Raw genomic sequence first — 16,455 nt, forward strand, 5'->3', positions numbered from 1 at the left:
AATGTGAAGTGTAATATGAGATAAGCACCACACTGAAAAGGGACAGAATCCCCTAAAGGCCTAACTGAAGGAGCAATCACTCTACTCCAGTTCTTAATGAATAAGCATGGTATTGTGATACAGTGGGAAAGGGCTGGCTTTGGAAGCACACAATTTCCATATTCAATCCTGCCTCTGCTACTTATTACTGGTATGAAATTGGGTAAATCATCTCACCTCTCTAGGCCTCAATTTCCTGTTATGTAAAATGAGGTAAATTTGACCAGATGACCTCTAAAATTTCTTCCGTCTCTAAATATTTGGTTTGGGGGTTTTCATTCCATTTAATCACAAAAGAACATAAAAGTAAATGTAATGATATTATAATATCCAGTGCAATAATATGAGTATTATGTTGGAGGGACTCTGACAAAGGCTTTCTTTAAAATCACATACATTGTTTTTTATCCTTTATTTAAAAAGAAAAAATGTACTTTGGTTCATATTTGCAATTTACATATATGAACCTCACATACAGGTTTCTCCCTCTTCCTCATTGAGTTCAAAATACATGGTATTTTATGTCCCCAGGTCTAATGTGGTCCTTCTACAAGGGCCACATGTAGAAAAGTAGGGTGACAAAGCACAAAGAGAGAGGGCTTTGGAGTAGAGAGAAGTCTGGCCTTCATATCCTGACTCCAACACCTCCTAATTATAATTATGAGCAAGTCACTCTGTCTGTCTGAACCTCAATTTTTATCCTCTAAAAAATGACACTTATGCCACTAATATCACCATAAGTCATGAAGAAAATGCTTCATGAGCTCTCAAGTTACCAGAACAGTCCTGCACAGGCATTTTTAAAAAATCCTCTGATCCTTCTGGAAGATAAATGGACATACGACCTATGCCATGATGCTGACCTGTGGGCCTTTGGCCAAGTGGCTCAGCTTCTCTGGAGCTCAGTTTCCTCATTGATAAAATGAGGGTATTGAGCTAAATTATATCTATGCCTTCTCCAGCTTTCTATCTTGTGGTTCTGATTCTATAGGGGTCACTGAACACTTTTTAATCAGTGTTCATTAACTGGGAGATAGAGTGAATTCAGCAGGTATCTGGAGTTGTCACAATTTTCAGTAAGTTCCCTAAGCATTCAGGTGGGTAATATTCAGCCCCCAAACTTCAACATGGGATTGACTTACCATTATCCCTTTAACCCTCAGGATACTTCCTCATATATTGAAATATACTATGACCTGTCAGATGAGAGACAGTACCACTCTGAGTATGATCCCTTAGTCATTCAATACTAATCATTCAAAAGAATTCTTCCTTTCTTCAAGAGACAGAAATGACAGCCGAGAAACTCTCAAGGGATTAGGAATGGGCCAATCGCTGACTCCTAGGTGGATGTGGAGGTAGTAACGGAGGTGGTTCAAATGTGCAGACCTTTTAAAATGTAAATGAAATGTATACTTTCCTAGAGCAGAGCTATATCACACATGTACTTATGTACATATACATGCATATGTACATACGCATATATATTCATAGGATGGAACAGTAGCTACATTGACTGTCTTGGGAAAAGTGCACAAGGCCAATAACATGATGCTCCTTACTGGACTAAAAATCACTGGACGGCTATTACCTTTCAAATCTAAAGTGTTCCAACCTCAGGAGCTCAGGTATCTGAATTTCTGAGGTAGGAATTTTTGGGGCTTAGCAACATCATGATCATTCTTGGCCCAGTTAAAGATATTACACCCTTTATCTTGTTTACATGAGCCAGATAATGTGCCCAATATGTTTATACAGTCCTTCATCCAAAGTACCCACCTGGCGTTTGTTCAGGTGTCCCACCGAGAGCTGGAGCAGACTGCTCATGCCTGGTCAACCTCACAGCTTAAAAATCAACAACAACTCTATTTAAATAAGCAATAAAGACAACTTGAGCCTAGAAAATATACTCAATGCTAATAAAGCTACACTGGACAGTAAGGACAAATTCATTCTTCCTATTCATCATTAACATCAGGTAGTGGGTATCTGTGCATCAGACTATTATGCAGGCTATTAGAATGGTATCTCCGAGCTTCACAAGAACAAGAAATCTGACTTCCAGCCTCATTACCAATTGTCATGAACATTATAATACAAGGAAACAACTGAGGGGGAGGGGCCGCATTGGAGATAGTCTGCAAGTTGTGAAAATGCTTTAAAAAAAAGTTGTTAAAATGAAATGAGATCATTGATTACAGCTGCTGGCTTTTAGGATCCAAATCAATTTCACCTGAATTCATTAGAAGGTCTAGCATCCCTGGGGCTTATGCTCAAGTGGTTTTCCTTCTGCTGAAAATTCTAGACTATCCGCTTCCTCTTTGCATCCCACCCCTTGCCCTGGAGAAAATCTATTTATCATTCCAAGGAACTCTGTGGACTCTCCCAAAGGAAAAAGTACCACATTTTCATAGCTTATCATAAAATCAAGAAATCAAGATGTAAAGAAAAGACAAAAATTAAATCATAATTATGGTTAAAATGGCCATGTCACAAAAAGCTGTCTACTCATGAATGCCAATGTCAAATTAAACCTCTCAGCTTGTGATAGGATCCAAAATGTGTTATATGGAGGTATTTCATTGATTTCACTGTGATTATTTGGGGATTAGATAGGGCTAAACAATTAACAAATTAAATAGCAATATAGCAAAACATGTGCATTCTTTTATGGGATATGGGCTTTTATCCATTTCTCATGCAGGAGCCATTTCTGCTTCTTAGTGTTTTTCTCCTCATTTATTAAAACAGGGAAAATTCTGATTTCCTTCTACTTTTCTAAAGCAATGAACTATAAAGAATGACCTTTAAACAAGGAGAAGAGAGGGAGGGAGAGAGGGAGGGAGAAGAAGAGGGAGAGAGAGAGAGAGAGAGAGAGAGAGAGAGAAAGAGAGAGAGAGAGGGAGAGAGAGAGAGGTAGGACTCCAACTTTCCTGTAGCCTGATTTTCCCTTCAGAGAAGCAATATGATGATGATTATGATTTGGTGGGTGAATTGGGGGCTTGTTCAGATGCTTCTATAAGGGGGCAGGGTAAAAAAAAAAAACATGTTCTAAAGCTCATTTGTAACATTTTATTCATTCCCAGTTCTGGTATGACGGATTTAGCAGATGTGCTGATTATCAATTAACTAATTCTTACATTTACTGTACTAGAAACAGAAAACTCAAAGCCTGGAATCCCATTCTAACAATTGCTTCGCTCTGGGGTAACAGTGGCCAGGAAAGACCATGGCCTTCTTTGTTTAAGAACTCTCCTTCCATCACCCCCAAATGCTTCTGTTAGCATTCTGCCACAGTCAAATAACCAGGGCAGCCCAGAACTGGTTAGAATAACCTCTGCACATTAGGGTTGATCTTTTAGGAAACCTGAAAGCCAAGCCTGCTAAAAAAACAAAAACAAAAAACAAACAAAAAATAAACAGCTCAGTTGACCAAAGAAGCAACTCACTCTCTGTGAACGTTAAAAACACAACAAGTAAGCCTCAGAAAAGACATTACACAGGCTTTATCAATAGGATGCGAGAAGATACTCAACGAATTTTGGAGGTTAGAGTTTCAGGAAGGGATAGTGCCCTCTTTGATTCCACAGGCCCTTTCACGCTGTCTCTCAGGGAACGCACACTTTTCTGGCGATTCCTTGCAAAACGAGCCCTCTTGATCTTCCACAATGCTGCATCACTGAGGTTAGCAACATTGGTCCTTACAGCAGTGATCGCTTTGCAAATAGAATTAAAGAAGTTATCATTTTCCTCAGTCTGTACCACTGTACAAAAATCTTCACACAAGGTAAATGTATATATGTTGTGTGATTACTTGAAAAAATCTTTCTCATGTATCATGTGGGATGCACACTTCTATGATGAGTTGGGGGGGCAGGGAATTCATGTCTGGTCTACGATTTTTTACCTTTAGGCCTTAAGACCAAAACATCTAATTTTTTTTTTAATTCAGTAGGACAAATATTAGTATAAATGTATATATAAACACAGAGGTGGGTGCCCCCAAATGTGCATCAGATTATTATTAATGTATATCATGCAGATAAATGATCTGTAAACATGTAACAATGGGTTAATGGGATGAGGGCACATCTTATAAATTTGCCCATGCACGACTCATTAACTAAAAGGTCAAAATTTGGATCTAAGCACAATGAATAAACAATGCAAAGGATGCAGACACAAAATGAAATGATTTGGGGCTCTAGAGGAGAGGACAAGAGTACCAGCAATGAGTTAGGACCATTTTAAAACTAGGGCACTAGGGTATCATTAGACCTTAGGAAGACAGACTCAACATTCCCTCCATAGCAAGACATGAAACTACATGCAAGAGGACCTCTCCTCATCCTGACTTGTTCAAGTATATGAACTGCAGCTCCCCCTTAAGATTTCATTTTTCTACTATACTTACTTGTTGGAAAAGGAAACTCTTTGTTGCAATCCAAATGCAGCTGAGCCTCCAGGGAAAGGGTCTCAAATCTATTAACAAAAAACTCCCAGCTCAATGCAGGTATATCTTGCTTTAGAAAATGTAGGAGTAAAAGCTTGCTAAGAATTGTAGGTCTATCCTTAACAACTGTATCAAACTGGAAGTCAAGGCATAAACATAGGCCCTGTTAGAGAATAAAAGAAAAAATAACAGATATGAACTTTTGGTTAACATGCAGGGATAACAATATTTTAAGGTTTACAAAACACTTTATTTGTACTATATCTCATTTGTTCCTCATGAAGTAAATGGTGCCAGTGTTATTATCCCCATTTTATAGATGGGGACAGTGAAGTTCAGAGAAAAGAAGTGACTTGACCAAGATCACACACCTAGCTCATGGCCAGGACTCAAAGCCAAGATTCGTGACTCCAAGCCTCTTGCCCTTTCTACTATATTTGAATCACAAAATTAAGAAGAAGCTTACAATCATCTATCTCAAACAGAACTCATGGAAGCAACGTAATGTCCTTGAGGTCACACAGTGAGCCAGACCTTGAACCTACAGCTCCCAACTCTCTAAAATCTAGTATTTTATTGAACTGCGCCATCTCGCCTCCAAAGGAGGCATGAATCTTCTGATCATGAAAACGACATTTCAAATTGGAAAGACTTTTCCAAAATTTTATAAGGAAACAATTTAGGTAAAAACCTTGTCCAAATCTAATTTTGGCTCTGATTCTGATAAAATATGAACTGTGTGTGTGCTGTAGATGTTGCTTTACAAGCAGAGACCATTTTGCTTCGAGTTGCTATCTCCATCAACGTAACATTCCTACATAAAATTGCATTACATATATATGTGCTAGATTGTGACCAGATTTGTGCAAGGCAGGTATGATTGAGTTCTCTTGGTTCCTAGATATGGTATATTCAGTGTCTGAATCACAGAAATTTGAGTGTAAATAAGTTACTACAAATTTTATATCCTGCTCAATAGATTAACCTATCAATCAGTAAACTTTCTAATCAATGAAGCCTGTTTCATTTTCTAGTGCTTAGTTTACCATAACAACAATAATACTAATAAAAGCTCACATTTCTATAATGGTTTAAGGCCTATGTGTGTTATGTCATTTGATCCTCACAACTACCCTGTGAAGTAGGTACTGTTATTATCCTCACTTTGCAGTTGAAGAAACTGAGGCAGACAGAGGTTTAGTGACTTAACCAGGGTCATAGGAAATGTCTGAGGCAGGACTACAATTCAGGTCTTCCTGACTCCTACTCCAGCTATCATCAGAGCAATATGCTTCCAAACGGAGGTTTCAGCAATAATAATATCACATTTCTATAGTCCTATAATGTTTACAAAGTGCTTTCCTCACAACAGATAAAGAAACTGAGGCTCAGAAAGGTTGAGTGGCTTGATCACAGTCACCCAGCTAGTAAATATCAGAGATGGGATTCAAACCCAGTTCCCTTAATTCCAAATCCTGTATCCTTTTCACTACTCCAAAGCTGCTTCAACAACCTTATAAAGGAACAATGCTCCACTCATTTCCCTTAGTTGGATCTTCTGTATAACTAATTTTAAATAATCTGAGTTTCATTAAAAAAAGAACTTAAAATGATTCTTCCTCCTTGAAAAATAAAGCAAATATGATCAGGGTTAGATGAGGCCTTAACCAGGTACTTCCCCAGTATTTAAGAGGTCATCTAAGCTCATCTACTTATTTCTGGACAGGATCAAATAGAAAATAATAAAATTGTTTGGGGGTTGTTTTTGTTGTAGTTAGAGACTTGCAGGTAAGGAGCTGAGACAGAGCTTAGAGAAGAACAATAACGGTCATCTATTGCTAGGAACCTTGGCTACTTGACTGGTTACAGAATTTCTTAAGTCTGCCAGCAATTTGGCAGATTTGGCCTAATTCTGCCCTTTAAAATCTGATGGACAGAAATAGCACCCTATGGGGGTTGTGGAGATAAACAACTCTCCTGTACCATTTCTACTCTTTCAAGGTAGGAAAAGTGGATTTTCCTAATCCTATATGAACCCCACAGTCCAATGGCAGAATGACTTCAGACACATGGATTAGAGAACTTAGATGAATATTTTCTTCCCTATTATACACAGAAGAGGAATAAAACAATGTCAGTACTTTGGGCCAACATTTTCAGCCCTGTCCAGAAGAAGAAAATATCAGTCTCTATTACAAAGATACATTAAGGCCTTACCAAAGAATGCCCAATCTTCCCCTACACATATAGAATGTCTCCTGTGGTCAAAGGGCTCCAGCACCATGTCTGAATGGAAATTAGGCCCTTCTTGCTTCTTACCAGATTTTTAGGCAACTCAGATAATTTCATCCCATCAAAATTACTTAATATTTCTGGTATGGTACCATGAAGTCCTAAAAAAAAAAGGGAGGTTCCTTCTCTCTCAGTTTCCATCTGCATCATTATTACTATGCCCTTTCTTCATTCCTCCAAATTATACAGTTTAATATTTCATGCTTTACAATTTCTACTTTAAACTCAGGAATCCATGGTTCTAGTTCTGGTCTTGTCAATGGTATGGGTGCATGTATGGGTGTGTGTGTATATGGGTGTGTGTGTATGTGTGTGTGTGTGTGTGTGTGTGTGTGTACATGTGTGTAACTAAGAGGTTAAATGACTTGCCCAGAATCACACATTTAGCAAATGTTGGAAGTAAGATTCAACCTCAGACAGTCCTAATTCCAAGTTCAGCACTCTTCTTTCACTATAACATTTAGGTACCTTAAGTTGTTGAATCAGAATCACAGAAATAGATGGAACCTCAGAAGCCATGAATTCCAATCCATCCCAATACAAAAATCTCTTCTACAACAGTATGTCTAACTCAAACACAAACAAGAGCCACTAAACCATATATAAGGATTCCTATTGACTTAGAAAACCACATAGAAACATTATCTATATTTTACTGTGTTTTTATTTATTTTGTTAAATATTTCCCAATTAGATTTTAGTCTGGTTCAGAGTCAGTCAGGAATGTTATGGACTACATGTGGCTGCTGGACCACGAAGACCCAAAAAGGACAAAGACTTCTAATGAAGGCAGGTTATACCACCTTCAGGCAGTTCTAATTATTAGAAAAAATATCCTTATATATAATAGTTCACTTTCATATGTCACTTAAAAGTTTGCAAAGTACTGGACATACGCTATCTCCTCTGATAATCACAACTATATGTGGTAGGTTCTGTTATCATTTTACAGATAAAATAACAATCTTGCTCAGGGTAAGATGTGTCCAAAATAAAATAGCTAGTCAAACGTCTAAGGCTAGATTCGACCTGCTTACTAATTCATATCACCTCCTAAATGGAGCCTGTCTGTCTCTCTAATTTTCACCCATTGCTCTTAGTTCTGCTCTTAAGGCAAAGCAAAAGAAGCCAAAGTCTCTTTCACATTACAGGTCTCTGAATACTTGAAAATAAGCTACCATATCTCCCTAAGTCTTCTCTTCTCCAGCATAAAACAACCCATATTCTTCATGGTCTCCAGTTCTTTCAACATCCCAGACAACCTCCTCTGGTCAAGTTATAGATTATCGATATCAACACAAAAACATGGCACCAGAACTGAACACAAAACTCCATATGGGGTCTTTCCAGGGCCCAGAAGATTGGGGTTATTTCATCCCATGTTCTGACCACTATGTGTCTTTAATTTAGCCTAACATTTAAATAGCTTTATGAGCTGCCAGATAGCATTATTGACATATTGAGCTTGTATACCACAAGAAAACCTCAATATTTTTCATATGAATTTCATATCTATCAATCTTCCTGCATTTTATAATTATGATAGTGATTTTTTTTAGCCCAAGCATAGAACTTCACATTTATTCCTATTAAATATCATCGAGTTATATTTGAACCATCATTCTAGCTTCTCTAGATCTTTATATATCCTGGTGCTTTCATTTACCTTGTTACCTATTCTTCACAGTTTCATCTTATCTGATAAATTGATAAGTATAACATCTATGTTTCATCCAAGTCGCTAAATTTTTTCAAGTTGAACAGCACAGTGCCAAGCACAAATCCTTGGAAGACTTCATTAGAGAACTCTTGCTAAACTGATCTGTCACTGTTTACTTTGGGTCTCCAGTGATTCAACCAGTTTCACTGGTCATTCAACCATTCTATTGCCTAGTCCACATATCTCCATTTTGTCCACAAAGATAGCCTGAAAGACTTCATCAAATACTTTTCCAAAATCTAGGTAAACTATATTTACAGATGCCCCCTGAACACTCAGTATTGTAATATTATCAAGAAAAGGAAATAACCTTAGTTATTTTTATCAGGATACTGACTGGTTCTCAAAGAAGCCATCTTCATGATTACTACTTTGTAAACTATCTTGGTGAATTTTCAAGAACTTGAGGTCACACTTGTTAGTCTATAATTTGCAGATTCCATGGTTTTCCTACTTTTGAAAATCATCTAGTGGTAGGTATAATGGAAAAAAAAAACACTGGACGAGGAATCCAGCAACCTAGGTCCTAGTCCTGACTCTGCTAGCTATATGACTTCAGGCAAGTAATTATCCCTTCAAGCTTTGGTTTCATCTTCATCCGGGGGTTTCATCCCCAAGAAGGGATTGGACTAGATCATCTCAAAGATCACTTGCAGCTCTAACATTATGCCTTTTTAACTGTGGAATAGGTTATTATTTTTCCAAAAAAAAATTTTACTTCTCTGATATGAAGAAAAAGTTTTATAAACCTTAAAGTGCTATTTAACTGCAAACTGTGAATGTGAGTTGTTTTGTAAAGTAAAATTGGTAAGCCTTTCCTTAATACTTACTATCTAATAAGAGGGGTAATCAACATAGAAATAGGTTAAGTGGCCTCAGGGAAAACCTGCCTAGGATGAAAGGATAGCTAATAGATTTAATGATAGAATCTAGATCCAAACAGCTCTCAATGTGCTAAAAACAATGGGCCAACTCTAAGATGAAATGCCATAGGGACAGATAAATATGAATTCTTTACTTGGTATCAAAAAATAAGCTGCAAATAGTAAGATAGAGGAGGCATGGCTACATATCCATTCATCTGAAAAAGATCTGGGTTTTTTGTGGATTACATGCTCAATATGAGTGAATAGTATGACGTGTTAGCTAAGAAAGCTAATGTGATCTTGGGCTACATCGAAAAAGGTACAGTTTCCAAAATTCTGCCCTGATCAGATCAGATCTGGAATATGATGTTCAGTTCTGTGTGTCAAATTACAGAAGGAAAATTGATAAGCTAGAAAACATCCAGAGATGGGTATCTAGGATGATGAAGGGCCTGGAAAATATGACAGAGGATAGACTGAAGGAACTGAGGATGTTAAGCCTAGAGAAGAGAAGACCTAGGTAGCACATGATAGTAGTCTTCAAGTATTTCAAAGGCTGTCATGTAGAAAAGGATTAGACTTGTCCCACTTGGCTTCAGAGAACAGAACTCAAGGAAATTGCTGGTAGTTGGAGAGAGGTAAATATAGACTCCATGGGAGGAAAGAAAAATTCCAAACAATTAAAGTTATCTGAAAATGGAATGGACAGTCTTGTTAGTTAATATGTTATCCCCACAGGAAGTAGTGAAGCAAAGCCTTGAAGACCATTCATCAGCAATGTTGGAGAAGATATTCTTGTTCAGGATAGGTTGTATTTGAAGGCCTCTGAGGTCCTGTCCAACTCTGAAATTCTCTGATTCTGTGAAAATCTGTCCCACATGATCAAGAGTGGAGAATCCGTGTGCCGATTAAGGTACCTGTAAAGCTGGCCTCTTTATGGTATCAAGCAAGAGCCCTGCTCTTGTAGCCACCGCAGGGTTGACATCCTCTACAGCTGTCAGAAAGCAGCAGAAGGCATGCGCCAAAGAGTACTTCAGCAGATGGTTTTTAGTCACTGAATGAATGTCCAGAAACCGGCACAGGACTGCCACTTTCTCCACTGCAATGTAAGGGGAACAGGACAAAGAGAATGTTGGCATTGATTCGCATAGGATAAGAACTGCACACAGAGACCAGATATTACCCAAAGCAACCCCCAAACACTGACTTTAAACATCAAAAGAAATTGATTCTGCCTTTTTCTACTTTTCTAATTCAGCTGTGGAATAAGATACACAGGGCAATCTTTTTATTCCCAAGGATTTCTGGTTTGTTGTTGCAATTTTGTTCTTCAGCTTAATTTATGTGGCCCAGATTCATGAAGCATTCAACATTTTTTTTTCAATAATCACCCTTTTACCCTCAGGTCACACATAACACTACTCTGATAACTGTGGTATAGTGGAAAGAGCACTAACCTTGGAGTTAAGAGAACTGGGTCTGAGTTCTGCCTTGATCTTATACTTTCTAGTTGTAAAATGGATATTATGAATATTCTAGCTACCTTACAGGACAGATGTGAGGAAAGCACTTTGTAAGCCTTTAAGTGATATATAAATGTGAATCATGGTTAGCTAAATAATTGTTTTATAGTTATCTGTGTACGTGACAATCTCCCCATTAAACTATAAACTCAATGAGAGCAGAGAACATGCCTTAAAATGTTTCTCCTCAAGCACCAAGCACAGTGCTGAGCAATATGTCCTAAATATTTGTTAAATTGAATCGAATTAGTTGATATGTGTTTAAAGGCAGCCACTCTTGTTTTTTATTGTTGCTGTTGTTTTCTTGGCTTCTAGATTTTCAAAATATCTTCCCAGCATCATATACCCCAAACCACTACATTTGAGGTAAAAAATAAAATAAATCTTTCTAAGAATTCAACAACAAATTTCACACTAATTTATTTAGTTGCTTGTTATGCAAAAGGCCCCCCTGCAAGGCACTCCCAATCTCACAAGGTCTGGAGATTGGGGGAAGGTCAATTCAAAATAACTAGAACACCAAGGAGAGGGTGGTAAGAGCAAGGGTCTCAGGAAGCTCTAGGAGGAAACGAACCCTTCCCCTATGGGATCTGCGAAAGACAAAGGCCAGATGAAGGGGGAAGGGTCCGGGACGCTAGATGGAGGAGGTGGCAATTGACTTGGTCTTTGAAAGGAGCAAGAAGCTGGAGCACCCTGAAGTGGGACAAGGAGAGGAACACAGGAATCTATACAAGATGTGGGGGAATATATGAGTAAATTTTGCTCAGAGCAAATTCTGAGCCCATGTTTCCACTGCACAACAAAGTTTAGTATGGCACAGTTGACAGGTCAGCATACCTTTCTGGCCTTACTGTGTGTTATTCTTCTTTCTGCACTCTACATTCCAGCCAAACTGGCCTCCTACTGTTCCTCATATGCAATAGTCCATTTTCAAGTGTCTATGCCTTTTCACAGCCTGCCCCCTCTCTGGAATGATCCCTCTTCCCTTCTGCCCCTGGAAACCCCAGCTTCCTCTAAGTCTCAGCTCAAGAGTCTCTAGAGGGAGAGTTTTCCTGATTCCCTGAATGGTTCATATCTCCTCCTACCAAAATTACACTATGTTTACTTTGTATATATTCTGTGTTTACTTGTATGTACGCATGTTGTTCCCCACCCAGTCGAATATAAGTTCCTTGGATATTGAAACTATTATTTTTGTCACTGTAGTCCCAGTACCTGGCAGAGAGTAAATAATAATAAATGCTTGTTGATTGGCTAATTGATTCTATAGAGATTATGTAGATGTATGGGATCCAGTTTCCTCAGTGCAGAATGGAACTAATAATACTTCTAATCTTTTAAGTTTGCAGTGAAGATAGTTCTTTGTAAACCTTAAAGAGCTATAGAAATGTGGGCTGTTACACTGTTACAGCCCACATTTCTACGCTACTTTAAGGTGACAGAACACTTTTACATATATTTCATTTGATCCCCTATAAAATTTGAATAATGTGATTTTTCTCAAATTTATCTCCCTTCTTGTAATGCCCTCCCTCTTTCCTGTGAGTCCACTTAAATCCAACCCATCTTTCAAGAACCAATTGAGATCCTGCTTCCACTGGGAAACCTTTCCTGATTACACCAACTCCAATCCTCTCTCCTTCTTCTGAACTCTCATAACAATTTCTGTCTACACAATTATTAGGTAGAGTTTTGTATCCTCTACTATTTTATTCTTATTTAAATTTCGCACACTTATACTTGCTCAGTAGACTGAAAGTGAGAATCAAATGAGTTAATACAGACAAAAGTGTTTTGTAACCATATCAAGAGATACTGACAATAAGCTCCTTCAGATAATGGATCCACCATTAGATTAGAGATCAGAGGTGGGTGCTCTTATTAATCTATACAATCCATAGTGCCTTGAATAGTTCTTAAAAATTTTTTCACCATGATTTTGATCATTACATGAAATATTGCTGAGGACCCACTGAACCTAAAGGCAGAAGACATGATTTTAATACCTGATCCTGCTATTTACTATTTGTGTGACCTTGGCCCACTCTATCTCTATAACTTTTAGTATCTTCTTTTTGGAAACAGGTGTGAGATATAAGGATCAAATGGGAAAATGTATGTAAAGTCCCTTTATCTATACCTCTTTTTTTGCCATTATCACATTCTATGTTGTATCATAATTAATTGTTTACGCACTATGTCTTATCCCAGCCCCACTTTCCCTATAAGATTATTTATTCTTTATATTCCCTATAATATGTTCCTTGAGGGCAGAGACTTTCATCTTTCATATTTGAATATCTAGAAAGAGTCCTGCACATAAATGTTTGATAAATATTTGCTGAATTACAATGAATTGAATTGAATCAAACTAAATCAAACTCGATTGATAGCCACAGAAAACCTGGCACTAGGTGCCTTACAATGGAACAATGAAGAGCAGAAGTTCCACCTGCTATTAGTCAGCAGAGCAAGCAGATAAATTAGTAAAGAGATGAAGGTTCTTTGAAAATGAGGGAGAAGAGGACCAATAATAAATATAATGATTACATTCTAATAAACTGTTTCACTGCTTGAAGTAGATGCAGCTCACTTGTTTCTTTTGACGTCCTCTGCCCCCAGGATAAACCTCAAGTTAGTAGAAAAGTACCTGCTTCAAACCTCATTTTCCAGTCTTTGCTATTGAAGTTGCCATTTATGATTGTCCAGAAGATATCAGCACCATGAGGAAGTGACAAAGCATGAAGAAGGAGAGGAACTGCTAGTGAAGAGAGCTGGGAAAATTCAGACTTGATGACTCTCCATAGGCTAGGAGACCAAAGGAAAACATACTCTGGTTACCAAAAATTTTCTCATAGCTAACATGAATATAGTGCTTTAAGGTTTGTAAAGTGCTTCACATATGGAATCTCATTTGATCCTCACAACAACCTTGTGAGGTAACATTCTGTATGTACTTCCCCTTTATACTTCCCTTTCTTGTATCATAATCCTTCATATTTTCCTCCCAATGTCACAATAGATTGTGATTGAGAAGAGGTTCTTTTTATTTCCTCCCTGTGCTGAGCAAAGGGCCTTGTATATAGTAGGTGCTTGGAAAATATTTGTTAAGTGAATGAATGAATACCAAACTTCAAAACATTGCTATCATTTATAATAAACATGGCTTGTGCTTGGTATGGATTTTTTAAGTTACACTCATGTTTCCAGTCTTCTCTTCCACTTTTCTCTTTATGACTGCCATGTTCTAGTCAACCTGGACACTTCACGTTTCCCCAAACACAACCCTAGTCTTCCTACTTCCCAAATTTTACTCATGTTTTCTCTTGCTACCCAGAATGCTCTGCCCCAACATTCCAACTGCTAACTTCCTACCCATCCCCCAAAGCCCAGCTGAAATGCCACTTCCCCCATGAAACCTTCTCTTACCCTGCAGGTCCCTCCCATTATTCCCTGTAGCCCTTTGTTTTAAACAGGGGAAGAAGTACACTGTAGAAAATATAGCAATGGCCGGAGCAGCTAGGTGGCACAGAGGATAAAGCTCTGGACTTGGAGTCAAGAGGACCTGAGTTCAAATCCAGCCTCAGACACTTGACACTTACTAGCTGTGTGACCTTGGGCAAGTCATTTAACCCCATTGCCTAACCAAAAGTAAGTAAATAAATAAAATATAGCAATGGCCTAAGTGATCTCTCCTAGGTGATAATAGTCTCCCCTCTCCAGATTAATCTTCATTCTAGTCAAATTTCATATTTCCATTTCACATCTTATACTCCAACAAAATTTGACTACTACCCCCATTTACAACAGTGGACAGAGCACTTAGATTTAGAGTCAGAAGAGCTAGGATCAAATTCTAGCTCTACCTATATGATTGTGAGAAAATCAACTAATCCCTCTGAGGGCTAAAATTAGGGGGTAGGGTTAAAAGTTCCATCTAGTTCTAAATCATATGCAACTTGTAAGACATCCCAAGTCTTTTGACATTCACATGTTTGTGTATATTATTCCCTATACCTGGAATGCTTTCCCCTAGTCTCTACCTGTTGACACCCTACCCATCTTTTAAGGTCCAGTTCCAGTAGATGAAAAGTGAATGACCATTTGTCGAAGAAGTTGTGAGGACATTCTTGGTTAGATTCATGAGGTTAATGTGAATCTGGAGTAAAAATAGGTACAGTCTTACTAAACTCAATGTGTATTTACATCAGAAAGACAAATTCCCCTCATAATATTTTTCACTGAGAAACACAATCTTGAGTCTTTGTCCCTGTGGAAATAATGAGATCCATAGTCTTGAATTCTCTACATACAATAGTGACCATGGACTGTTTTATGCTCAGAAGATTAACTTCATGGGATAACTCTTTAGTTAGCTGTAAAGAGTTCACAATAAACTTGTTCAATGGCTAAGAATTATCCCAATGCAGAGTGCTGACTTTGGTTGGATTTGGATTTTATGATCGTATGAAATATATGGCCTTAAAGGTTCTTTCCAGCTCTTACATTCTGATTCAACTGCTACCGGCTCCATGAAGCCTTCCCTAATTCTCTCCAACCACCAGATGCTATTACTCTTTTAATAGATTCACATGATTTGAGATTTGGAAGAGACTTTATCAACCAACTAGTCCACAATCCTTACATGAAAGAAATCCTTCACCTAAACACATAGTACTCTGTATTCTTCTTATATGGTTATAACATTCTAACCTATAATATATTTATCTGCACATGTCTTACAACTCCTATTAAACTGTAAGCTCTCTGAGAAGGTCGGTGTTTTATTTATTTCTCTATTTCAGCACCTAGCACAATGTATTACATATAAGATCATAGATTAAGAGTTGGAAGTGACCTTAGAGGTCACTATGTTCAATTCCCTAATTTTACAGCAGAAAAAGTAGAAGTCCAAAGAGGTGAAGTAACTCACCCAAGGTAGTAAGGGGCAGAACTGGGGTTCAAATCTAACTCCTCTGACTCTAAATCCAGCACTCATTGGAGGCATTTAATAAATGTTTTCTGAATTAATTTAATGAAGGCAACAACATTGTATAATAGACAGAAAACTGGGTTAATAGTTTATGAAGGCAGCCGCTACCATTCCAACATTCTAATGATAATGTTTATATAATGCTGTAAAGTTGACACAAACCCCTATAAAGTCAGCAGTACAAGCATATTATTTCCATTTTATAAAAGAGGAAACTGACTCAGAAGGTTAAATGACTTGCCCAGGGTGACAGATCTAGTTTGTTCCTGAATTGGAACCTGAACTCAAGCCTTCCAGCCCCAAGACCAGTACTTGCACTTGGCCTCTCCTCCACACTAATATTCCAATTATAATGCTGGGTTTATTAGTCCACCATGCTTGTCTGATGACCAAGTTCTGCCTACTCATCATTCCTCACTTCTGCTGTTCTTACTCAGCTCTTATTCCTATCCAGACCAGCTCTACTGCTAGTTTTAGTTCCCTTTTCTCTTGTTCCTAATATGGAACTTCCGTTCTTTTGTGAATAAACTCCCCTGCATCATTCCTGCATGCACTTTTTACACCAGTCC

The 16,455-nt window shown here is 37.9% G+C and overlaps 1 protein-coding gene across 2 annotated transcripts in view; it reads right to left on the reverse strand.

Annotated features, from left to right (window-relative positions):
* Window positions 1-16,455, reverse strand: part of UNC79 (unc-79 homolog, NALCN channel complex subunit) — a 285,579-nt gene that overhangs the window by 128,034 nt on the left and 141,090 nt on the right. For both annotated transcript variants that reach the window (XM_027869844.1, XM_027869843.1), the window contains exons 20-23: window positions 13,544-13,701; window positions 10,288-10,469; window positions 4,454-4,655; window positions 3,576-3,755 (exon numbers count right to left, since the gene is read on the reverse strand). In XM_027869844.1, coding sequence (XP_027725645.1) covers window positions 3,576-3,755; window positions 4,454-4,655; window positions 10,288-10,469; window positions 13,544-13,701 — 722 coding nt within the window. The remainder of the gene's footprint in view (window positions 1-3,575; window positions 3,756-4,453; window positions 4,656-10,287; window positions 10,470-13,543; window positions 13,702-16,455) is intronic.

The sequence above is a fragment of the Vombatus ursinus genome, unplaced genomic scaffold, assembly GCF_900497805.2.
Source record: "Vombatus ursinus unplaced genomic scaffold, bare-nosed wombat genome assembly UNPS02014794.1, whole genome shotgun sequence".
Taxonomy (NCBI): domain Eukaryota; kingdom Metazoa; phylum Chordata; class Mammalia; order Diprotodontia; family Vombatidae; genus Vombatus; species Vombatus ursinus.